Source organism: Tetrao urogallus (genome assembly GCF_951394365.1).
Source record: "Tetrao urogallus genome assembly, chromosome: 14".
Taxonomy (NCBI): Eukaryota; Metazoa; Chordata; class Aves; order Galliformes; family Phasianidae; genus Tetrao; species Tetrao urogallus.
Genome location: NC_136827.1, coordinates 6225584 through 6250662, shown reverse-complemented (window position 1 = coordinate 6250662; position 25079 = coordinate 6225584). Strand labels below are relative to the sequence as shown.

The 25079-nt window shown below is 40.1% G+C and overlaps 2 protein-coding genes across 2 annotated transcripts; both read left to right on the top strand.

The window, feature by feature from the left end:
• Positions 1 to 136: 136 nt before the first annotated feature.
• Positions 137 to 15485, top strand: HMMR (hyaluronan mediated motility receptor; the record flags this gene model as incomplete). Its single annotated transcript, XM_079542237.1, has 19 exons — positions 137 to 182; positions 537 to 635; positions 1249 to 1325; positions 2142 to 2222; positions 2948 to 3136; positions 3428 to 3514; positions 4366 to 4466; positions 5038 to 5112; positions 6074 to 6252; positions 6910 to 7058; positions 7341 to 7555; positions 8153 to 8269; positions 8810 to 8968; positions 10543 to 10695; positions 10800 to 10899; positions 11165 to 11341; positions 11596 to 11758; positions 13035 to 13089; positions 15230 to 15485. The coding sequence occupies 19 exons, from the start codon at positions 137 to 139 to the stop codon at positions 15483 to 15485; spliced, it is 2478 nt and encodes an 825-aa protein (XP_079398363.1).
• A 466-nt stretch (positions 15486 to 15951) lies between these two features.
• Positions 15952 to 24494, top strand: MAT2B (methionine adenosyltransferase 2 non-catalytic beta subunit; the record flags this gene model as incomplete). The annotated part of the gene is made up of 7 exons (XM_079542412.1): positions 15952 to 16014; positions 18523 to 18717; positions 19507 to 19621; positions 19913 to 20065; positions 22349 to 22542; positions 23266 to 23379; positions 24324 to 24494. 7 exons carry the CDS (start codon positions 15952 to 15954, stop codon positions 24492 to 24494), a joined length of 1005 nt encoding a protein of 334 aa, XP_079398538.1.
• Between the last annotated feature and the right edge of the window lie 585 nt (positions 24495 to 25079).

The window sequence follows — 25079 nt, the reverse complement described above, 5'->3', positions numbered from 1 at the left end:
CGCATGCTCCAGAAAAGGAGCGCTGATTGGCTGAGCCGGCCCGGAGCTGGAGGAGCCGATTGGCCGCCCGCAGCGCGTGGCGGTGGACGTTGATACCTTTGAATGTGGGGAGCGGCGCGCAGTTCTGTCAGCAGCCATGGCGTCCCGCAGGGCTCCGCTGCGGCGCTTCAGCGACGAGCCGGGTACGTGCGGGGTTCCGCCGTGACGCTGTGCGTGCTGCGGGGTGGCGGTGGCGGTGGCGGTGGGGAGCTCTGTGGCTGAGCGGGAGTTCAGAGCCCCTTGGCGCTGCGTTGTGTCGCCGCGCGCATCTGCGAGCGGGTCTGGGTGCTGCGCTGCGCTGCGCTACGGGTGAAGCTCCTGGCTTCAGCTTCAGTGCTGTACAAGAGCAGCTCTTCCCTCCGCCGGATTTTTATTGTTTAAATTTATTTATTTTAAAGCACGTGTAGCTGTTATATTTTATTAACTTCAGTTCCGACGAGTTGAAACCTCTGTCACTTTCCGTACTGCTTTTCTCCTGTTCTGCGTATCATCCATAGCGTGCAGCTTGCTCCGAGGCTCCTGTGACACCAAGCCTTCAGCTGCCCCGAGGAGCTCTTCATCCTCTGAAGCAGATCAGCACGTTAGGAAACAGAACAGTGAGTAGCCCTACGAGCTGTGCTGCAGTACTTCTGAAAGCTGCACTTGTGAATGTCTGTGTGCTGCTACTGCTTTGTTCTTTTCTTTCAAGCTTTGTTGGTTCCTTTCTGCAGCTCATTGCATTCCTTCCAGATGTAAGAACATGGCTGTTCCAGTTTTTTTCTTTGAGCCGTTTTATATGTGATCTCTACTGATTGGTGCAGTCTGTGCTTTAAGATACATGATTCAAGGACTTCACTAGATTTGCCTCTAGTGATATTTTCATGTTTGGTTTTTTGGTTTTTTTATACTTAAAAAGTCCTTTGGTTGAAGCCTGGTAGTGTGAATCTGGATGGAGGGTATAAGCTTGGAAGAAGCTAATTTCTCAAAAAGGGCTTTTATCTAGAAGTCAGTCTCTGGACTTTGTTGTGTGCCTAGCTGACTAACACTGACTGCTTGAGTGCATTAAGAAAGCAGCTGGCTTTAGGCTGTGAGGTGGGTAGTCTAATGATCAGATAGCTTTTTGTCGCTGGTATAACAAATTAATTGTTTTTGTCTACCTTGGTGAAATTTTGTTAACTGTATGCATTCACACCCTTTTTCTTCATTGTTCTTTTCTGTATCCTCCTGCAGGTGAAACAAGTCTGAATGATGAGAAGAATACAACTGCCTCTGGAGCTGGAAGAAGACTTGCATCTCTTGGATCACTAGTAAGATTTTTCTGTGGCATCTGCAGCACTGAGGTTAAAACCTCAGTGTGTTCATTTAAACCATGCACATCTCTTTTATACAATCACTGTTTACTTATCTATGTAAAATGTGGAGCACATTATTGTGCCTGAATTCCTTAGTAACAAAGGAGAGAAAGATAGATAAGTGGATTTTTGGGATCACATGATGATTATTTGAGCTTACAGAGTGGCTTGTTGGCTTTGCAGAGTGCCTACACGATATTTTCATTAACGTGGATTGGTTTTTTTTGTTTGTTTTGCGATTGTGTTTATTTTATTTGCATTCTTGCTCTGCATAGAACTATAACAAAGCTGCTTCTCTTAAAATCTTGTTTCTGTTTCTTTCATGTGGTGGCTAGACCAGAGCATGCACTTGATGGAGGAAGAAATAAAGGGGGTTTATAAAGAGGGGTTCTCAGTTCAATCTGTAAGGCTGGAGATTTGAAGATAGATAGGTTAATGAGTTGAATAATAACTTACTAATTCAGTTTATTAGTACTTAGGATATAGGAAGAAGTTTTGTGAGCCCAGCTGCATTCAAGAGGTTAGTGTGGTGTTATGTAGCTGAAGAGATGTGTATGTCTCATGCCTTCTTAGTCTGCTTCCCGTCGCAATGGCTGGGAGCTGTCCATTCAAGAAGGCACAGCAGTACAGCTGGTCCTCATCTGTTCCTATCCCTAGGAGGGATTTTTTTCTTTTGTTACTGTTTCTTTAATAGTGTTGTCTATGCTTATGTTTAACTGTTGCTGAACTAATATGTTGCTAGACATCAGTTAACATGTTTGTTTTCAACAGCCAGTTAGTGGAAGTCTGAAGCCTAGAAAAGATCTTATCCTTATGAGGGAGAAAAAGAAACAGAAGACACTGGAGAAAGAGGTATGAATAATCACTGAATTGCATTCACTTAATGTTGGCTGCTTTCCAGACTTAAAAAGAGAAGCTGGCATGATTTGCTTCTTTTACATAACATAGTGCACAAGTGCTCTACACAGAGCAGAGATTATCAGATGTTATGGTTTGTAGAACACACTGGGCTTGTTAATGGAATGGAATTGTATTAATTCCTGCTAATCCTGAGCAGCTGTGCAGCTAAACCATGTTCTTAATAGAAAATAAAGGAATCTAGTCCTATGTTTTCTACTGCTAAAAAGGGTTTGCTATTTAACAACTCTTTTTAAAAGTCTTGCTGGTTTTTTTCCCCTCAAAAACTGCTATAATTTTCAAGTTTAAGACGCAGCTAGCTTTTCCTTTCAGTACAGGTCTATGTACTCATATCTACTCTTTTCGTCTCAGATGTCATGTCTCCTTGGCTTGAAAATAGACACGTATTCTCTCACAAGTCAAAGACAAGACTAACTCAAATTACAGTAGGCCAGCAGCACACAGTAAGACAGTTGAGAGTTAGAACTACAGTTGTGTGGCATGTAAAAAAATAATTCTGCATAATATCCTGTCTGAATGACAAAATTGAAGATCTCTGTTCTGAATGTAAACCAATACAGTTCAGATAATCAGCCTTTTCAGGAAAACAGCAGTCATAACTTAAGGATTTTAAGAAGAATAATATCATAAAATAGAAAAGACCACTTGTTATGTTCCAGATTCGTGCATTAGTGAGAGAACGTGGAGAGCAGGATAAAAAACTTCAGGCCCTGGATGAAGACTTTGTTAAGATGGAAGCTAAGCTGAGTGCTGCAGTTCAGGAGAAAACATCTCTTCTGGCAAATGTTGCTTGCCTGAAAAAACAGCTTCTGGAATTAACAAGAACCAATGAACTACTAAAATCTAAGGTATTCATACAGATGCTTATTTGCTTTGACTTGGTTGTTACTAACTTCCCTGGTCAAGAGTAATCTTCCCCATTGACACGTTTTCTGCACCACTTCATTGCCTCATGTTCAGAGCGTGTCTTGTTTGGGACAGTGTGTGTCAATGTAAGGACAGAGATGGGTGTGCTACCATCACTTACTGGGACACGTAGAGATCAGTGTTGTGGGTGGGAGGAAAATACTGTTTTAAAAGACTGAGTGTTTCATAGGAAGGTGTTATGCATACTGTTTTTTTAATTAATCTCTAATAAGCTATCTGAAGATAGTGTGCAGAAGAAAATGAGCAGTCTATGTATGGAGTTAATGAAGCTCAGAAACAAGAGGGATGCTAAGGAGAAGGTAAGCTGTTTTATACTGCACAGGACTGATCTGTTCAGGAACTACCAGTGAAGAGCTTGCAGCAGTTCTGCCTTTTTTTTTTTTTTTTTCTGTCCTCAACTCAAAATTTTCTGCTTTCCATTCAGTGGAATTAGGAAGGACAATCGATAACAAATGTTCCTTATTTTGCTGTTGATATGTGAAGTTCCTCTGAGCAAGGAACTCTAGAAGTACTTGTTTAAGTATCAGTTTGGTCAGGTAACTGATGTATTTGAAAAGCAGTAGCCTTAAATGAGCTCTTAGCCATGGTATGGGAACTGCTGAGTCACAGCCTGAGCCACTGATGGAGCACCTGGGGAAAGGACCTGGTCAGCCCTGGGAGCACAGGTGAAGGCAACTCAGCTGTGTGACCAGAGGGGCTGCAGCCTGGCTGCACCTCTCTTCGACCTCATTTAAGGGCTGACTGCCACTGGGGAATGTTCTCTGGTTGGGGATCCCTTCTTTGTGGAGTTTTCACTGCTACCTAGAATTTTCTGATACAGGTGAGCAATCTTCCTTTACTTTATAGCACCTTTCTGTCATGCTGGTCCTTCTGTCATCACATCTCTGTTGCAATGCCTTTCCTATTGTATTGATCTGTCCAATTGCTACAGCTGTGCGTGGGTTTTCTGGGTTGTGCATGTCTGTAGTTATAGTGAACAGCTAATGTATCTGCAGATGGGTTATTTGAATATAGGAGTCGCATTTAGCATAGCAGCTAGTACTGTAGTTAAGTCCTGTTTATGGTTTAATTAAGAATTAATATGGCTCTAAGAAAACGGACTTTGTTCATACTAAGTTCGGTTCTGATGGTAACATTCATCTTTTTCCAGACTGCACTTGCAAAGCAGGAGAACATGGAAATGAAGCTGCAGGAAGTACAAAGGAATTTGGAGCATTCAAAAGGAAAAGTAGCACAGTTACAAGAAAAGTTGTAAGTAGTAAGGAAAGGAATGGAAGTAGCAATGTAACTATTCTACTGAAGCATGTAGCTTAAAGAAAAAATTAAGGCCATCCTTCTGTTGAGAGGAAACAGAGATTAGCAGTGGCCTGAAATTAGTTTTATGGAAAGATGTTTGGATGATGGCCACTGGAAAATTTTCCTTAAATGAAAAGCAAATTTTTTTTTTCCTTTTGTTCTCCTCTACTGTCTGATTGCTTGAATGTGAGCAGATGCTTTGTATTTATCTTTGTGTTTTTTAACTGTAATCTAATAATGCAGGTAATGTAATTGATGAAAGGAGGCAATGATACTTTGTCTAGCTAATGCAGCCTATCTTATATACTCAGTTGTGGTAAAATGTACTACAGCATCTTTAGTGCAAATGGAAGCATCAGCCACACTTGATTATGGGAAGAATGTGTCAGTATTAAGTAGTGATCCAGTGACTGATTTTTAGTTGTTTACCTGTAAACAAGTAACCTACAAGTAATTCTGAAGTGTTTAAATAGTGATAGGGAAAGTGTCCTGATTTTTTTTTTTTTTTATTATTTTTATTTTTTAGATCTGCTACAGAGAGAGAGAAAGTGGATGATAAGTCTGACACTGAAAAACTCCTGGAATATATCACAGAGCTTGGGTAAGAATTGTTCTTGAACTGGATTGGGTACGTTAAAAGGCAGCAAAATAAAGCTTTGTTTTTCTTGGTGAAGCAGAAGTTTGGGAACAATTCTGCTTAACAGTAATAAGAGCGGGTGGGGAGTGGTTATCCTTCCATGTAAATGGGAGGGAGTTAAAAGATGTGCCCACGTTTAGAAAGTTATTTGTATACAAAACTCAGCTTTTATTTTTATTTCCTCTGAGTTACTAAAAATTATGTATTGGAGGCATCACTTTAAAAAAAAAAAAAAGAAGTGAACTTGGCAGTTTTCTGGTTTTTGTTTTATAGCTGTGATGAATCATCAATGTTTCTGGTGCTTGAGAAGAATATCAGTTTGACTGTAAACACTACTAGTTTAGTGCTGTGTAACAGGTGGAAACACTACCCAGCTCCTCAGTTATGTGTACCTAGTCCAGAAAACTGAAAACACAAAAGCATTCCAATTTAGTTCACTTAAATCTGAACATTCCTTCTCCCTCAGTGTCCCACTTCTGCCTATTTGCTCAGTGAGAGGCTCCTTGTGAGCTTGCCTTAAGTTCTGGTTTATTGTGAAGTCTGGTTTATTTGTGTGTATGCTTTTCTGTCAAAACTCATCTGCCTTTAAAAAAATAAATAAATAAATAAAATAGTAATGATATAGTAATCATCTGTAAATGAAGTATAGTAACTAGTTCTGTTTTTAATTGAACTGAAGTGCATATTTTAAATTATGTGATTGTAAGCTTCTCTTAGAATACAGATTTTGATATCAATTGCATTTAATTTTAAATGCAACTGTTTCTAAATCAACCTGTTTTAATGCTGCAAAATAAGCCTAAGTAACAAAAGGAAGCTTTCCTGCTGAAAAGGAACAGCATTCAATATTCCAAGCATCTCTCATTTGTGCTGAATTAAAATCTTAAAAATGATGTTATGGTAACAAATAAATGTTATTGTACAGTAGTGTTGCAGAAACTGTGGAGAAATATAAACAAGATGTTGCTCAAATGGAGGAGACACTGATCAAGAAAGAGCAAGACATGAAGATTCTGAGGGATACACTCAGAATGAAAGAGGAAGAATCAGATACACTGCTCAGAGCACTTAATGAACGGTGTGAGTTTCTAGAACAAGAAAAAGGTAATTGCTAGTTTTGGAATGCTGTTAACATAGTTGGGATCACATAGACATCCTGTAAAAAAGTTTGTCTAAAATGCCAGTGCAGATTTTAAGTGAAGTCATGTCTCAGCTTCAGCTGTGACCAGACCAGCCTGTATGGAAACAAGTCTGAGTCTTTATTTCCATGGAGACATACTGAAGTGAATAGTATAATGATGAAAACTGTTTCAATGCTGGTCTTCAATCAAAAAGTTGAACGTTTATTCCTTTTGCTTAATAATTAGTACTATACAGCTTTATTTCACTGTTAGTAGTTTACACACAAGTTCACAGCAGTACTGAGAATATGTCCGGGGCTCTTTTTCACTGCTGCTCTCCCAACTCCACCCCACTCCTCAGAACTCTGAGTGAATCATTTAGCAGGTTTTCCCCAGCTGTACCATTTTATTTGATAAAAGCTAATTGATTGAGATCAAGTTTGCTGTTGTTCAAGCTTAATTAGAAGTGGGATTCTTTCAGCTGGTTTTGATGAATTTCCAGATGGGTAAATTATGAGGTGGGTTTTTTCCTTGCTTGACTAACTTTAAAGCCAGAATGATAGAACTATCAAGAAAAGATGTTGTGCTTCTTTGAAGACAGAGAAGCATTACCTGTTGCACTGATGCTAACTCTATGCAGAGAGAGAATCATCTGAGAGCAGAGGAAAAGTCCTGAGTATGAATGCTGAAATAGAAGAACTGAAGAAAAAAGTTCTCATAGAAGAGCAAGAACACCAAAAACTACTTGAGAAACAAGAGGAATTAATCTCTCAGCTTCAGCAAGAAAAGGTAAATACAGACTCTAGTCTGAAATACTTTAATCCAAATAACTGAGACTAAATGTTCTGATTTTTTTTGGTTACACATGAAGTTTTTATATTTCTAAAGATTAAATCTTTAGAATGTAGAAGTGGGTGCTGGTTAGCAGAAGCTGTGTGCTCTTCTTGGAATAACAGCTATTGTACAGTAGTTCCAGTTTGCCCATTTGCCCTTCTGTGCTTTAAAGATTGCAAAGTAGCCTTTCATTCATAGGAAACTATCAGTAGTTTTAAACCCTGTGATGCTCTGCAGGAATCGTCTGCATCTATGCACCAGAAGTTACTCAATCTTCAGGATGAGGTAACGAGTGAGAGATGTCTCCTGGAAGAGGAGTTGAAGAGTGCAATGAATGAGCTGGAAAAACTACATGCTAAGGAGAAGAAAGCTGAGAAGCTGGTGAAGCTGTTGGAAAAAGAAACCAAATCTAAAGCCCTTGAACTTGCACAGATGGAAGTGAAGTTAAAAGGGTTTGTGAAATGAACTGAGTTTAAAGCTATAGAAAGAGAAAAGTGGAATCAGCAATGTACACAAAGCTTTTGAGCCTCATTCGGGCTTTAAAGAGACCTGAACACATATAAACTTTTCTTGCTGTTGTTGATTAATTATGGCAGATAGGTTTTCTATCCATATGAGTGATTTATTATAAATTATCCTAAAACTGTTTAACATGCTTGAAGTGCCAATACTGTAGTAATGTGAAGTTACTGTTAAATGTTAGCTACATCTGAGTTGTATTAGATATTTATACCCTAGACAGGGCAATTGCTAGGAAAGATTTTTTTTTTCGAGCAAGTTGTTGTTTGTGTTGATGTATTGAAAGCTTACTAGCAGGCAGTAAATCTATTCCATGAATATTTTGGAAGTTAAGAGTAGGGGGTAGTGTTTAGTTAAAGCTGCTAAATCTGAAGATTGTGCTTTAATTCATGAGAAGTTGTGACAGGATACTGGTATGTCAGGATTAATATATTGCTGCTCCTGCAGGCTTTCTGTAATTGATAACAGCGTTTGGTAATGTGTTCAGACATGCTTATGTCCAGCATTGAAATGCTGAATGCTTGTTTCAGGAAGAATGCTGAGTTGGAGCAAATCAAGGAAACGCACAGCAATACAGTTCTGCAAATCCAAGAAGAGCTTAACAACACGCTGCGTAAACTGGGAGAGAATGTTGCTGAGTTTGAAAGGTATTTCAGTTCCATTAAAGAGTAGGGCAGTGATTTTTTTTTTTTTTTTAATTAGAATTACAATTATATACGCTGCTCATTTATGATCAGTGTTTTTTTGTGGTGGAGTGTTTGGTATTAAGCTATTTATTTTAAGTACCAGTCAGTTGTAATGACATGCTCAATAATCGGGAAGCTGTGGATGTTTCTACCAAAGTCTAATCAAGCACTCAAGTGTTCTCCATTTTCAATGATAGCTGCAACTGGTGAAGACTATCTCTGTGCTCTGAAATAACTTGCAGAAAGCCTTCCTGATTCAGTGCAAGTTTTGAGACTTAACAAGGTTCTTTTATCCTACAGCTCTTGCAAACCTTCTCAAAATATTGAAGTAGTACATTGATAAGAATGCAAGGCATCCCACAAGTGTTGATGAATCTTTCAGTGTTTGTTTTCACCAAAGCATGAGTGATCCATAGTATTCCTGCTTAAGGCTTTATGGGTTTATACTTAATCTATATTTTGTCTAAAGTGGCAATACTTATCTTTGCACTGTCATGGCAGCTACAAGACAACAATGGCTGAAGAAATACACAATCTTAAACTGGAGAACACTTCTCTGCAGGAGCAAGTTGCTGACCTGAAAAAAATATGTGAAGATAATCTACAGCTGCTCCAGGAAGCAGATTACACTAAAAACAAGGCAAAAGAAGAATGTGCAAGGTATTGGGCTGACAAACTTTTCCTCTACCTAAAGAATACTAGCCAAGGCTTGCTTGCCTTCTGTGCTAGAAATTATCAGTTTTATCCAATAAAATGAGTACTCAGTGTAGCCTTAAATTTTTTCATTTTCTCAATTCATAGGTTTGAAAATACTGATAGACAAAATGAATTAATATTTTATTAATTAGTAAACTAATTGATTCAGTTAATTACTAAGTAGCTTTCCTTCATGTGGAACCATAGGTGAAAGTTGAACTGGTTCTGTTGCAATGTTGCTCTTAGAAATATCAGTTACATTGACTGTTCCACAAATGAACAAGCTCTATGGAGCAGATGAGCAAATATTGAATTTGTATGTGATGATCTACTACTGCTTTCTGAATTATGTCTGTCATCTCAAATTCTGCTTACAAGCAGATGCTGCTTAACAGATTACTACCCTGCAGTGAAAGACACCAAAGACCTTCCTTTGCTTAGTGTGCAGCTGTAAGTAGCAAAACCAGCTGTTGTCTTAGGCCAGTTATTGTGGACGTGCTTCTCTCACCAGCTAACTGCAACTTAGTGATTCAATATTGTCCTTACAGCTCACTGTGACAGACCAGGTATAAGTCTGCTGTTGTGGGCAACTAACTGATGATTGGAGGATATCAGAGAGTTGGGTGTCAAAAGGTTCCAGTATACAAATGCCAGTATTAGGCAGCCCTGGTAACTGCTTGTATTATTGTACACATATTGTGTGTGCTAGCCTGCCTTCCCCTTTTCTCTTAATGCTCCTAGCTAGCTCTTAAAGCTGAGGTTGGGTTTAAGCCCACAATTACACTTCAGTCTTTCCAGCCATTCCATGAATCAACTTTCCTGACTTAGAAAAGCATTTCTGTAATGCTTTTGCTGTCTTGTTTACCCTTAGCCACGATATTAAGGTTAACCAGAGCGCAATCATAATCATACTTGCTCCAACTTATTTCAGAACGCTTTCGCTACTTAAGGTGCTGTCCTTTTTTTCCCCAGCTGCTTGATATTTCCTCCAGTTTCTATTTGAGTTGTGGGACTTTTTTGGCTTGTTGTCTTATTTATTAAAAAAGCTAAGGAATTATTTTTTTGTTTGAGTTGGTCATAGTAGACTGGCAGGAAAAGGATTCTTAGTCTCTACCTAGATGGTGCAATGAACAGCTGAAGTAAGAGAAGGAAAGCAGTGTATTAGAGAACTTGGAAATCCTTGGGAGTCATCCACACTACTTGAATAAACTTGTGTGTGCAAGTCTAACTAGCCAGGTATCTTTCACTAAGAGTTGCTAATACTTAACAGTAATAAATACAAGAAACATAATGTTGCCTTGCTTTCAAAAGACAGCTTCCTTGTAGAAGTTAAACTGTAGGTCTTGAGTTTGAGTGTTTTCTGTACTATATTTCTATCTTAGAGTAATGTTAGTACAAATCGTAATTTCATTTACTTCAGAAACAGCTTCTGAATGTGGTGAATATTGTTTTTACATTTAGCTTTATTTTATTTAATTTTAAGTTACTCTGAAGATGTTTAATTGGGCTTCACTAAGGGTGGCTTATGTTTTCATTAGGATGATTTTAGAAGCCCAGACAAAGCTTGCGCTAAAAGAAGCAGAAGCAGAGAGAACAAAAGAGTCTTGCCTCATACAAGTGACAAAACTAGAGGAAAAACTGGAAGAGTTAACTGAAGATCTGAAGAAAAAATCTGAAGTGGAAAAATCAAGGTGACTTCTGTGAAGCTGAACTAGGGTATTGCAGCACACTACAGTAGGAAGGTGTGCTGAGAGCTAATAGTAAAAATGATGCAACTTCACTTTTTGTTTCTTAGGAAAACCATACATGAAGACATGACCTCTAGCTTAAAAGAAGAGATAAAGACCTGGCGTAATCTATATGAAGAACTGCATAACAAAACTAAGCCCTTTCAGGTGTGTAAGGAAGTCAATTCTCACTGGTATCTTGTTAATATTTATGTGGTTGAATCAAGTTCTGCTCTTGATAAATAAATAGGCTATTTCTTCATTTGAAGGCATTTATTCTGCAGTGTTTTTGTAAGTTAACATCCCTTGAGACAGTTGTTTCCCTTTCCAAACCATTGTCTGTACTTGCAGATCTCCATTTGGGAGGAAGGGTGTAGTGGGGGAAACAAAAACACTCAAATTTAATTTCTATTAAATGTACTATATATTTCAGCAACAACTAGATGCATTTGAAGCAGAGAAAAATGCTCTTCTAAATGAGCAAGGTGCAGCTCAAGAAGAACTGAATAAACTAAGTGAAGCGTATGCTAAACTACTTGGCCACCAAAACCAGAAACAAAAAATCAAGCACGTTATGAAGTTGAAGGAATATAATACCCACCTGCAGCAGGTTTGTCAAATAAGTTAAAAATGGAGAATTTAACTGTTTGCTTGATTGTTTTCTTATGCTAAATCCTCCAAATTCTTGCAGGCTAATTCTGCAGACTCTGTTTTCTGTAGTTGTTGATTTCCCTGAATGAGCTAGTTTAGAATAGGCCATCAGTCTCCAGAACAGCAAGGGGATCTGTTAGCATTAGATACACAACATACAGAGGTATCTTTCCTATTTTTCTTGATCTAACTCCTGAGTATTTTTTTCTTCAGGACATCTCAAAACTGCGTGCACTTCTTGCAAAAGAGAAACAAACAAACAGAGATCTGCAGGAGCAGCTATATACAATTCAGGGCATTAGGCGTTTTGATCCTTCTAAAGCTTTCCAGCATGATAGCAAGGAAAATATTCCTCCAAAAACTCCTTTTAAAGAAGGTAAGCGTGGATATTCATAAACTCGGTCCTTGTGTATCTTAGATGTATCCAAAAAATATATGATAGTCTTGCTCAATGTACCCTACTGGGAAATGAAGGAGGTGGCACATGCTGTATTTCACAGCAGGTACTGGAGGCTACAGCTGTGTGGGATCTTCTCAGTGGATTTTTTGCCACTGTACTTCCTAGCCTTGGTTGTTTTAACCTGAGATCTATTTGAAGTCAGACAGCAAAGCTTGCTTGATGTTGAGAAGTGGGTTCTGGAGGGTCAAGTGGTTTATGTGATATTGCAAGATGCGAACCTAATTATCCTGCTGTTTGTCACCTACTAACACTCTTCTCACAGCTTTCCTGCTGTGTCAAGCACTACCTCTTACAAGAGCAGCAAGAGTAAGAAGGGCTCAACTAGATGTCTGAGCCCATCTTTTTGAGCTGCTACCTTACAGAGCCTTATCCTGCTGTAGCTGTACAGGTAAAAGTAAAAGGCCTATAGGTAAAAAATGGCAAGAGTGCAAAAAGGGAAGCAGACTAGGAGAGAGAAGCAGCAATTAATTTCAACTAGGTCTTCACTTCAGAATGTTTCAGTGTCTGAAATCATGGTCTTGCCTGTTAGGTGGTATCTAGTGCCTCCCTCTCCCCCACCAGACAAATATCTGCTCAGTTTGGAGGGAGCAATTGTGCAGAACAAAAACTCAGCGATGTTTTTCTTTTGCAGGCAATAGAAACAAAGTTTAGTCTCTTCTCATTGTTGAGAAAAGTATTACCAATGTACACAAGTACTGCAGAAGATTTCAACAGACTGTTCAAGATGAACTTGGCTGCCATCTGTAATAGACATTGCTATGAATGCTTGGGATGTGATTTAAAAAAAAAAAAAAGTAATCCATTTTCAGAAAACTACTTGGTCGTACTCTTACTTGAAGACATAACTGGTATGTTCCAGATTCCTGGTACTACCACAAAACTGTCATTGTTTGACTTGCTTTGTTTTCTGAAGCTACTCAGTTTGAACTCAAGCTGACCTGTTGCAGAGAAGGTGAATAATCATGAGGCAGAAGGGATGACAAACAAAACGTGCCTTTGTGAATGTTATTTTGTAACTATTGAGTTTCTGCAGTTTGTTAAACTAATTTTGCTGGTTATGGTTGCTTTGATGCCAAGGGCAGAAATGATTTCTAAAAACCCTTTTTCCTTTGTGGCTTATGTAATATAGAACAAATGTAAAAACTATATTGTGTAGTTGGCATGGATATTTTTAATGGGATCCTTATTTAAGGCGTTGTAACTTCATTCCTGGGGCTGGATAATGCAACTCAGAAAAAGATTTCCAGGTAAAACTCAAAACAGCTGCTTTGTCCATCTAAATGTTTGTATCATGTGGCTCAGATAAGTGTCTTGAGGGGAGTTTGTTTTACAGATGCTGTACTCGCAAGATTTAAATTGTCATGGTCATTTTAGTTGTCTATCTTAGCTGATCTTACGTGAAAGAGAATACTAACAGAACTTGGTTTGAGTGAGAGGATGCCCACTACACACTGACTGTGTAGAACTGTTTTTGGCAAGGTGGAAGTAATCTGTTGAAATGCATCAAAAATCAAGGATATTTTAGAATAAATATTTCCAATGATGTTTTGTCTTTGTCCTTTGTCAAGAGATGAAAACCAAAATCAAATGATGTTGTAAATGACCTAGTGTTCCAAACTTAAATCTTCACAACAGAACTCACTGTCAGTTTTGCCTGAAGGACACTGCAGTTTTCTAACCTTACTGAAGAAGCTATTCAGTTGAACTGCATGTTGTATGCGACTTGCAAATCCCTTATTCTCTCACTTCCTGTGAATTTCTATTAGTACAGAAGTAATGGAACTGAAGTGAAATGTGGAACTGCTTTTGCTAATAGTACGTATTACTGTCTTGTACACGGGTGCTGCAGTGTGCACAACTTGAGGTATTTAAACTGACACCACAAGGTTATGAAGCATGGGGGTACTGAGAAAAGATGTGTATTAAGTCTAAGGAAGTATGTGGATAGATCTGGTAGCTAATGCGATCTTTGTGTGTTTGCTGTGCTATTTGAACTTCTGAAGAGGAGGATTAAATTGGCAAGATTCAATTTACACATACAAAACTTGCAATGTAGGAGCTTTTCTGAAGCACAGAGTTACTTGAATGAAGAACTTGAGAGAATTTCAGAGTGTCGGTGTTCTCAGTCAGACTGGAGAAAATTATAAAGCTAGCTGGTTTTGTTTGGCTTTTTTCTCTGAAAAGCAACTCTGTGAATGGAGTAAAAGAAACCTACGGAGGATGGGGGCCTGGGCTGCCTGTATTAAATGTATTGATCTGGTAGTAAATGTGGAGGTTGATGGCCCTGCATGTGGTAGGGGGGTTGGAGATTGGTGATCCTTGAGGTCCCTTCAAGCCTGGCCATTCTGTGAACTGGTGTAGTCTTACTTGATGGTCTTTGTAGAAATTGCTGTGTTAAGTAGTCTTGTACACCTAACAGTGACTGTGGTAAGGCACTTGGTTAGACCGTGCTGTCTGTGAGCAACACTGCACAGAGTAACGGGGTGGGGAGAAATCTGTAAAACACGACTGAAAATGGAAGAACTCGGGCAATGTGTGATGATACTACATGAGGGTCTTTGTCTTAGAATAGAATTATTTCATACAAGGTTGCTGGTGCTTGCCTACCTGCTCAGGTAGGCTACACCAAAGGGGATTTCCAAGGTAAAATTTCTGTTCATAAACCAGAAAGCAAAAAGCTGGTGGAAAAACCCTGACAAAAACAAGTGCTTTCAGTTATGTAAGCTAGCCTTTTATTTCAAGAGATTAAGTGAATGTTATTGGAAGGCTCTAGGAAGCTCAAGCAAGGAAATGATAGCATTGAATTAATGTAGCTTTTTTAAAATGTACATGTTATGTGTCATGTTAGCTGAAGTTTGCCAAAGGGCAAAAACATAGCAAGTGCAATACTGCAGGTATTGCAGGGGTACCTTTTTTGTGTGCCTCAATGGTTAAAGCTTTCTACCCTGATTGGCATTTTTGCTTACGTCCATTTTAAATCCTTATTAAACTATGAACAGCATGTTTCACATGGGCAAAAATAAGAGCAACTCTCAAATGATTGGGACCTAGTTGGTAAAGCAGTGCCAGTTTTTGTGGGGTGTTTTTTTTTTTTTTTTTTTTTGCTTTAATGTGAAAATATGGAGTGTAGAGCAATTGTGTAAGTGGTAAAGGAGGAAGCTGCTGACCTGGGAAATCTTTCCTGTCCTCTATGAAAAAGGGTGACAGCTTTGAAGTGTGCAGTGGTTGAACCTGGTTATGCTGCTGTTCCCGTGATCCTACCGAGCTAGCGCGAAGAACACAAAGCATAATAGGATTCAGATCTACACGTGATGGGTTTGGGATTAGTGTCCTGGTTTGAAAGGTCAGCGGACCTATTGCTCCTTTCACTCCATGTGCTCTCCGCAGACAAAAGCAGAGAAAGGTGCAATCGCTGCCCTGTCTGGTCATTTTTCCGGAGGTAATGCCTCAAGTGCTGGCGGAACCGGGGCAGGTAAGGCACTGGGCGGTTAGGGAGGAGGATTGCTGCCGTACTCCAGTGTTGCGATTGAAAGGAGGAGAAAGAGGGAAAGGGTGTCTGAAATTACAGTATGAAACAGAGGGGTCTAGTCAGCTCCTGGGGCGTTGTGCTCACAGTGCGATTACGTGGGTTACAATCGAGTAGGTATTAATGATTTCACTGCTTCAACGAGGTTAAGTATTATAACCTATTAAAAAAAAAAAAAAAAACAAAAAAAACATAATAAAAAGGATGGAAGGTGATACTGCAAGCAGTGATCACGTAAGAGCAACGAAGCTACTCGAAGTATAACGAAGTATAGAACAGGAGCAGTAGCACCTCCCACTCAGTTTGTGCCCCTTGCGCTGCGTCGCTCACGGCGGCCGCGGCGTTGCTTTCTCCGTCGAAGGCTTCCGCAAGGCGATAAGCAGACCTCGCCCCCACCCCGCCGCCCTTACCCGCATTTCGCCGCCCTCGGCCCCTTTAAGGCCCTTCAGCCACTCAGCGCGCGGCACCGCGCTGCCCGGGGCGGGGCGCGGCGCTGTGAGGGCGCGTCCCGCGGCACGCACGTCCGCCGGCAGCGGCGGCGCAGCGGAGGAGGCCGAGGCCCGGGGGGCTGCGCGTGGCGGCCATGGTGGGCCGCGAGAAGGAGCTCAAGATCCGCTTCGTGCCCGGGCGCTGCGAGTTGGTGGAGGTGCGCGGGGCCGCGCCGGCCTCCCAGCACCGCGTCGCCGCTCCCCGTGGGGCGGGCCGCCGTGCGGGTCGCTTCGGTCGGGCCGTGCGGCGGGGCCGGGACGCGCCGCGAGCGGTGTCGGTCGGTCGCGTGTCGGCGGGCGCGGCGCTACCCGAGCGGCGGAGCTCCGCGGCGCCGAACGGCGTCCGCGAGTCCCCGAAGCGTTACGGCCGCCCGGCGGGCCCGCCCCGGCGCCGCGCGGCTGCCCGGTGGTGTTTGACGCGCGTCCGAGGCGGAGCGGCCGCCGGTACCGCACGGCCCGCCGGCAGCGCTGCACGGCGCCGGCCCCGGCCCGCTCTGCGCTCTGGCCGCGCGGGGCGACGTACCGGCGGGATCCCGGGGCTCGCCGCTGTGCAGGCCGCTTGCAGTGGGAGTCGTTCGGCTCGTCGTGGCTCCGTGCCGTCCCGTTCTGGTTCCTTGTGTCGCTTTCCTGCCGGCCGGTCCTGGCTCTTGACTCGAAGCGTGCCTGCGGTTTTTGTAGATCGTACTCTTGTGTTTTGTCTCGTAGTGTTGCTAATCTGTACGTGTTACTTCTCATATGAGGTTACACATTCGTGTTGGTCCTGCTGTGTTTTTAGAGCATGTCTTCCTTCTGGTTTGTGTAGCAAGTCCTTGATGTGGGTGAGCAGATATGCTCTGTCTGCAGAAGCAGCAGTAATCTCTCCTATGAGGCTGAAAAGTCCGTAACAGAGAAAGCAAGCACCATTTCCTTGTTCCCACTTTTCAGAGGCACGCGGGCAGCCCTGAGGAGCAGTCAGCACACTTCTGTTCTCTGATCAAAGTCAAGATAAAGATAGGAAAATTTATTTTTTAACATCGTTTGTTGCGGTTTGCTGTTTTCCAGCTAAGAGTTATGCATTTTCACCCAGTATTTATGGAAATAAATCACTTTTTGCCCATAATGCTGAGGAACATAGATGCACGGTGCTGACACAGCTGCTTTGGGCTTGGCTGTACCCATCACACCTCTGCACCTGGCAGGACAGAAAACTTAAGACTCAAAGGGCAAAGAGTAGAGAAATCAGTGCTGCAATCAGCCACAGTGAGCGTGTTGAGCTGAATCCGTGAGGGTGCTCGGAAGGGAGTGGGTTATCAGAGCTGCATAGCAGACTGTTACCAAAAGCATACTCAGCACAGTATCCTTGTGCAGGGTGCAGTTGGGAAATCCAGGATTTGTAGTTCCTGTGTACTTGAGGCTTTCTTTATTGACATAGCAGCATGTGCTTTCATTTTTGTTCTCAGCAGGCTTCTGTTCAACAGTATGTGTGGAAGGAAAGCGTGAAAGTGAATAAAGGTTGCACAGACAGCTGTGAGTCAGTGTTTGCAGTCTTGAGGGCTTGACAGTAGTGAGTGGTGCTGGGGAGAAAGGAGCTCCATGTGGACCGGTGTATGTCGCCATCCCAAGTACTGAATGTGCTGTGGCTGAAGCAAGGCTTACTTGGTTGTAGAGATTAAGAGATAAAGTAACCTGATTGCTTTCACCTGCCTTTTATTAAGCTAAGACAAGAGTATAGTAGTTCTGGCTAATTTATTATTAGGCTGATGTGCTCATAAATGATGAATTTATTTTATTTAGTAATATGCATGTTGCTCTGGAAGTAATGCTTCCTATTTGATAGAACAAATTTTCAGCTACAAAGCACTGTTTTCCAGCTGTCTGCATCATTAGCTGTGCATTCTCACTTCACTGTACATTCACTTCACAGCTGTACATTCTCACCCTCACTGATAAAACTGGACCAGCCAAGGTGACCTGATGCTGCCACTACTGAAATGCACCACCCACCACCTCCCTGTGCTCACATCCACTGTCTGGTCTCTGTGAATGTTCAGCAAGTGCTGAGGAACAGCACTGGGTACCATTTTTCTCCGCATAGAGGAATTCAGTACATCACCTTTGCTTCATACACACTTTCGTGTCAGATGCCATCATGTCATACTTTCTTTCTGTTGTCATCTGTCACATGGCAACAAAATGTTATGGAATATTGGTGGGAAGGTACAGCCTCTGCTGCCATCCTGCCAGCATCTGCCTCTGATGTCATGGAATAACATAATAAAATAGGAGGCTTTATTTTCAGAGATGCCCCTGTAAAGTTCAAGTTTTCTGTGCCATGATCTCTGTTGGTGCACCCACAGTGAGTTAGCAGATTATGAATGAGGTTAAAATTATCACTTTTGAGTTTGTCTTTGGACATTTATGGGGATTTTTTTCCCTCTCTTGTGGAAATATGTGAGTTTCCCATTTGAATTTTGTATTCAGCATCTTCAAGAATATGTTTAACTACTTGACTCTGTACAGTATCAGTGCTCCCAGCTGTGTGTTTTCCATGAGACACTCAATTCACAATGCATCACAATGAAAGCTTATTAATACAGCAGCCCTCCCTGTAGCCTTGCTAACACTTCAAGATGAGAAGTCCATGAGTAACAATAGAACGCAAAACTTCTGCTGTTCTCCTTTCCTAGGAAGATATTGATATTCCCAGTAGACGAGTTCTGATCACTGGTGCTACGGGACTTCTTGGTAGAGCTGTGTTCAAAGAATTCAATGAAAATAATTGGAATGCTGTTGGCTGTGGATACAGAAGAGCTCAGCCTAAATTTGAGCAGGTTAATCTTCTGAACTCCGTTGCAGTTCATGACATTATCCATGATTTTCAGGTGAGTTCCTGGTGTAGATGGATAAGATGCTTGACATGACTACTTGACAGTGCCATTCTGGTACTCAGGCCATGTAGCTTTAGTGGAAGTAATGGTTTGGTAGAGCTCTGAAGTTCGATTTTATTATCTATGCTATATCTGGAGTATAATTCTGAACTTCATCACCGTAGAGAGAATGCAGGTGGTGAATGTGTATGTTGGTACACCAGCTCTTGTGGTATAAAGGAAAAGGTAATCATGAGATTTGATGTAGTAGTGACCAGTAACCGCTTGTCTAGTGTGCAGGACGAGCAGTATGTTGTTTTCCTGTTCTAACTTGCAAGGGGAGTATGTAAAACCTGGAAAACGTTGTGCATTGGAAAATGACTTTAAATATCCCATTAACAATGTGTGTGAAATAAGCCACGTGAGAATAGCTTATCCATAAGTATTTGGGTAATTTATTTTTTTCTTGTAACGTTACATGTGAGGTAATGCATTTTTCCGTATTTTGTATTATTTTGCTGTTTAAGGAAAAAAAAAAAGACAACCTGAGTTTTTCTGTAAGTTTGAAGCCTATTGGAGCTCAAGATTGCAAAACTAATGGTCAGGTTCTGCTGATGTTCTAATACAAAACCTTCAGGCAGTTTGGTTCTGTTTTGCTTTCTCAGGAAAGCTTGCTCCTCAGAACGTGCTGATTAAAAATACTGCTGCTACTTTTATTATTTTCACAAGTTAGTGAAAGGCCTATTTGCCTGAGGGGCTTAAGATCACAGTGTTCGTTGTTCTAAATTATTGTTTAATTTCCAGCCTCATGTTATAGTGCATTGTGCTGCAGAGAGACGGCCAGATGTTGTGGAAAGCCAACCAGATGCTGCTTCCCAGCTCAATGTGGCTGCTTCAGGGAACTTAGCAAAAGAGGCAGGTAAGGAGGCTATCTCATGGATTTGGTGCCTTTAAATACTGCATTTACATAGACAAAAACAAATAAGAGTTACTCAAAGTTCTGAATGTTATTTCTGCTGCTAGTGTGCAGTTGATCCATGTTCTGAGTGACATTGTGTCCATATCAATGTCTATATCATGGGTCACTGAAAAGACTGAAAAGGGTACGAATGGATCTAGAAGACAAAGTTTTCTGGAAATTTAAGGATTTGCTGAGGTTTCAAACAAGACATGAATTAAAATGGATTACGTACAAATGTTTTCTTTCCAGCTGGGATTGGAGCATTTCTGATCTACATCAGTACAGACTATGTATTTGATGGAACAAGCCCTCCTTATAAAGAGACTGACGTACCAAATCCCCTGAACTTATACGGTAAAACCAAACTGGAGGGTGAAAAGGCAGTCCTGGAAAATAACGAAGGTAAGAATGCACTTACACATTTCTAAGAGAAATTTCCTATTTTGTGTAGTTGTCTGCTAGCTTTACGTTTATTAACTCCCCTGTCAGAGATACAGTTGCAAAACCATGGAACATGGATTTAGAAAGTAATGCGATCGGGAGTCGGTCGTTTTACTCACAAGTTGACCGAAGCTGTGCTGATCTTCATGCATCTTTCTAGTTCTCTGCTGATGGACGTTCGCAAGAGTTGTCTATTAAGACTCACCTGATCTTTCTAAAGAAAAATCAAACAGATCATTAATATGTTGTACCTTTACCACACAGCATATAGCTGCTGCTACCTAGAGGGACACATTGCACTTGTTCTAAATGTTTATTTACGTGTAGGGGAAAACCAGACTTGTGATTCAAGTTTTTGGTTTTGGTTTTCTTGAATGATCTCCTGTTTTGCTCTTACTGCATAAGCACTGGACTTTCCGTGTACCACACACATTAGAGTTCTTGTATTATAGCTTTATAAGGGATTAATAACATATATTTCTTATTTTAAGCAACTCGTTTCACTATTTTAATCTTTTCTTGATGAAAATTGGCGCATAAAATACATATGTACAATTTTAAAAAGTTTACTTAGTAAAGGAAAAAAAGTAGAACTTGAACATGGTCCCTTTAAACTCTTAAGGGAGGTTTGATGGTTTCTAGATGATATGTTGTCAGTTTTTTCTTTACAGATTAAAAGAAAATAAACATTTCTTTTTTTTTTCTCCAAGAAATTTGAAGAAAATGATCTCGGTGCTCCTGCTAAAGAGGCTTCTGATAAGTGAATATGATGCTCTCAGTCTGATTCTGCTCTGCTTAGTCACAAAATGGAAAAACAGATAAATTAGTTTGCTAGTGTGATGATCTTTCAACAAGTAAATGAACACTGTATTTGAAAGTAGTAGGCCTTAATTATAGGCCTGCCATTAGGAGTAAGAAACAAATTTTTTAAGAAAAAAAAAAACCTTCTAGGAAAAGTCTACGTGAAGTAAAAATCAATTAAAAGATTATTCTTTCTGTCTCCTATGGGACTATAATTTCTGAAGCTGACTGATTCTGCTTGCTCCTGCTTCTAGCTTGGTCACAAAGATAAGACTGCTTATAAAAACTTATAAAAACTGCTTATAAAAACTAAGACTGACCAAATTCAAGTACATGTTTTGCAAGGCAGTGTGCGTGTTTTGCTAGATCCTTGCACAATTCAGCATTTCAGTTTTGTTTCATAATGTTTTGAATATGCTCAGGCTTCAGTGGGTTGCAGCAGTTACATTAGAGGAAAGAATTTTGAGAAGATATTTCTGAACATACTGGGAAGAACAAATTGAGTGAACAAATGACTTCTAGTGAGTACTGTTGGGATAGCTGGATGGTTGGACTGGATGATCTTGAAGGTCTTTTCCAACCTTGGTGATTCTGTGATTCTGTGACTGCTTCTAAAGCAGCAGCTAATCAGTGTTGTAGCTGTTATATTTGGTTTTTTTTTTTTGTGGGTTTTTTTTTTTCTTTACTACCTAAAGCAATAATATCTGCATTAGTTTTAATCAGTTTGTCTTCATCTCCTTGGATTCTTCCTCAAAAGATCATCAGTCTTTCTGAGATACTCGTATGATGTATTCCATTACTCCATCATTAAATGTCCATGTCTTTGTACTTGTTTACTGCTAATTTCATTTCTCCATTCACTGTTTCACATTTAATACTCTTTACAAAGGCATTCTGTCAATCTGTTCCTTATATGTAAAACTTCAGATTCTGGTGTTTCTGTCTTTTTGTGGGGTAATATCCTGAATGTCCTCTTTTTATGCAGGGGATTTCTGTATGCTGGGTGAAACGTATCTGTGATGGATGCCTGAAATACAGTGATTGGTGGGAGTTTATGGTCTTGGTTTTACTCAGAGACAATGTGAAATGCTGGAGTAACTGCAGTTACTTTTTTTTTTTTTTTAACTTTTCTTTCTAACCCAAATGGACTTCGTAGTTTCTCCTGCAGTGTTGATGTAAGCTTGTTAACAGTGAAAAAAAGTCAATGATATAAATGAAAATAGTCTGTATTAATTTGGTGTTCATAAACATTGCTTTAAGGAAGCAACATTCAAAATCATATTCTGAGTACAAATATATTCATTGCTTTTTGTTTCTTACTTATATGTGCTTAACATCACCAACAGATTTCTTAACACTTCCAAAACATCTTTCAGGTTTTGGTACAGCACCGGTGCCTATTTGTAACCCCATTAACACTTTTCAAAATATTCTGTCTTTTAGGTGCTGCAGTACTTAGGATTCCTGTTTTGTATGGGGAGGTGGAAAGACTGGAGGAAAGTGCTGTGACTGTTATGTTTGATAAAGTGCAGTTCAGTAATAAGTCTGCCAACATGGACCACTGGCAGCAAAGATTTCCTACAAATGTGAAGGATGTAGCAGTTGTTTGCAGACAGCTAGCAGAAAAAAGAATGCTGGTAAGAATTTCAAGAAAAATTGGGGTAAAATCAGTTCAAGCTCTTAATGAACAACTGAAAACTACTTCTAACCTGCACTATTCTTTGTATTTCTGGAACAGTGGAAGGGAGGAAGGAGTTATCAGTAAGACTGCAGTATCTGCTTTGCATGACAGTGTGCAAGTGTTCTGATAATTGAAACAAAAGTGGGCGAAGTGACAGGAAGATCCTTCTGAACATTGCTGTGTTTCTTCTAGTACAAAGACAGGAACTACGAATGCTTAACCTTTCCGAATGTGCCTTCTACAGATTGCCACCTTAGACTGAAAAAAGCAGTTGAAAGTAATTTCAAAGTTGCCGTTGATCATTGCGTTTAGAACTTGTGTGGTGTTTTCTGCCTTTTTATTTTTAAGTGAGTAATATAGAACAGCTCAGTTCTTTCTTGAGTTCTTTCTCCCCACTTATTTAATCTTCATTGATTGATTTAGCTCTTTCATGTTAATGCTACACAATACAAGCTGTTTTTGTGAAGTTTTATCTAATGAATGTACCACTAATTTTCGATCTCGGTCCCTATTCAGGTGTTTCTCTGGAGGCACGTTGTCCCCAGAACATCAGTGAGGTGCTGTAATGTGCCTGTCTGAATGGGATCACGCTGCAAACTTGTTCTGCACAGTTTTTACACGGGAATTAATCTGAAGGCTAGCTGCTTTATTTTCACTTGTGCTTCCTGTTTTCTCCTAGGACCCCTCCATAAAAGGAACGTTTCACTGGTCTGGCAATGAGCAGATGACTAAGTATGAAATGGCGTGTGCCATTGCAGATGCATTCAACCTTCCCAGCAGCCACTTGAGACCAGTAAGTGATACACTGTTGAACCTGTAGAAAGATGGAAGTGTTTTATTTTTTCACACAGTAGGTCTGGGTCTCACATTGGCTCCACAGGTAAACTTCCTTTTCAGGACAGTCTGTGTGAGTATGCCTAGCACAGAGGTTGCGTTGCTGAGGATGCTACTTGGACTGGTGGGTTGCCAGAATTACCCAGTCAGTAACCAGTTTCTGTCTGTAATGCAATATTATTTCTGCAGAACAGCTCCCCTTAGTAATAAGCAAATCCACATTTTGTGTTCTGTTTCTTTAAAAAAAAAACAAAAACAAAAAAATAAAAGGCTGACAGAACATTATCTTGGGGGTAGGAATCTGAAAGAACTTTTCGGTTTTATTTCAGGCACTTAAAAACTTACTTAGTTTTGCTTTGCTTAAAAAATAATTCTGCAGTTCTGTTGACACTCCAAAATAAGACTGTTCTGAAAGAAGTACTGATAATGTTGTTAGGATTTAACGTACAGGTAAGGATAAAAAATAAATTCCAAGGGTTGTGCATTAGTAGTAGCTGGAACTGAAATGTGACTTAGAAAATGGAGAGAAAGCCTGATTTTTTTTCTTGCTAAGTCGATTTCTCTTCAAGTATACTAATCAGGATATGGTTCTGTCAACATTTTTGGTCATCATTTTTACCTTGTAGCTACAGTCATACTTCAAAAATAGGAATAAAACAAAAAGAGTATAGGTGGTAATAGGTATTTGAGAAATGTCAGAGCTCAAGACACTTCACATCACTCTGCCTGATGTTTCCTATGCTGAGATGAAGTTAACTATAAAAAAAACAAAAACACAATACAGGGGAATTTACCTGAATAAAAAGCTTCCAAATGAACATACATGTGAGAATAAATATTCAATTTTTGCCATTTCTAATTGTCTGATGATGTGTTCCTTTTTTGTATTAATTCTTCTTTTAGATTACTGATTGTCCAGTTGTGGGCGCTCTTCGGCCAAGGAACGCTCAGCTTGACTGCTCCAAGTTGGAGATGCTGGGGATTGGTCAGAGAACACCATTTCGAGCAGGAATCAAAGAATCCCTTTGGCCTTTCCTCATTGACAAGCGATGGAGGCAGACTGTCTTCCATTAGTTTGTAACTTTTTTAGTAAAAGTATGGTATGTGGCACTTTTTTAAAAGAAAAAAAATAGTTTTGTATGAGTGTTCTTAAATTGTGACACTTAAGAGTTTTCATTTAATCAGGTAAACGTGTGGTCTTGCACTAGTAAAATCGTTAGCCTAAAAAAGTTCAGTGACAAACACTGAGTCTGTATGACACCACAGATCCTTCCTTCCATTTGTACCTGTCCAACCTAATGTCTGTTTGTAGCAGGTTGTGGTTCTTAGTAGTCAGCACCATTTGATGCTGAGAATGACACAGATGACTTGTAGACTTCTTTTTGGCTGAAACATGCTGTTGATGCTTAAGGTCTGTGCCATCGTTGTATATACCATTTCACTTTGCTAAGAGACACGGTCAGTCACTTTATCACCAAAAATCTGAGTTATTTGTTTTTGATTTCTGAAGTGGTTGTTACTACGAAGTTAAACTGAAACAGGAATTGTTGTTTTGCTTGAGCTTGAATCAAAATGTTTTTTAAAAAAAGTGAAACTTTATTTTTGCAATTATCAAGTGTACTTTTTATGCTTGAAATATTTTCAGAGTGTTCTGTAATT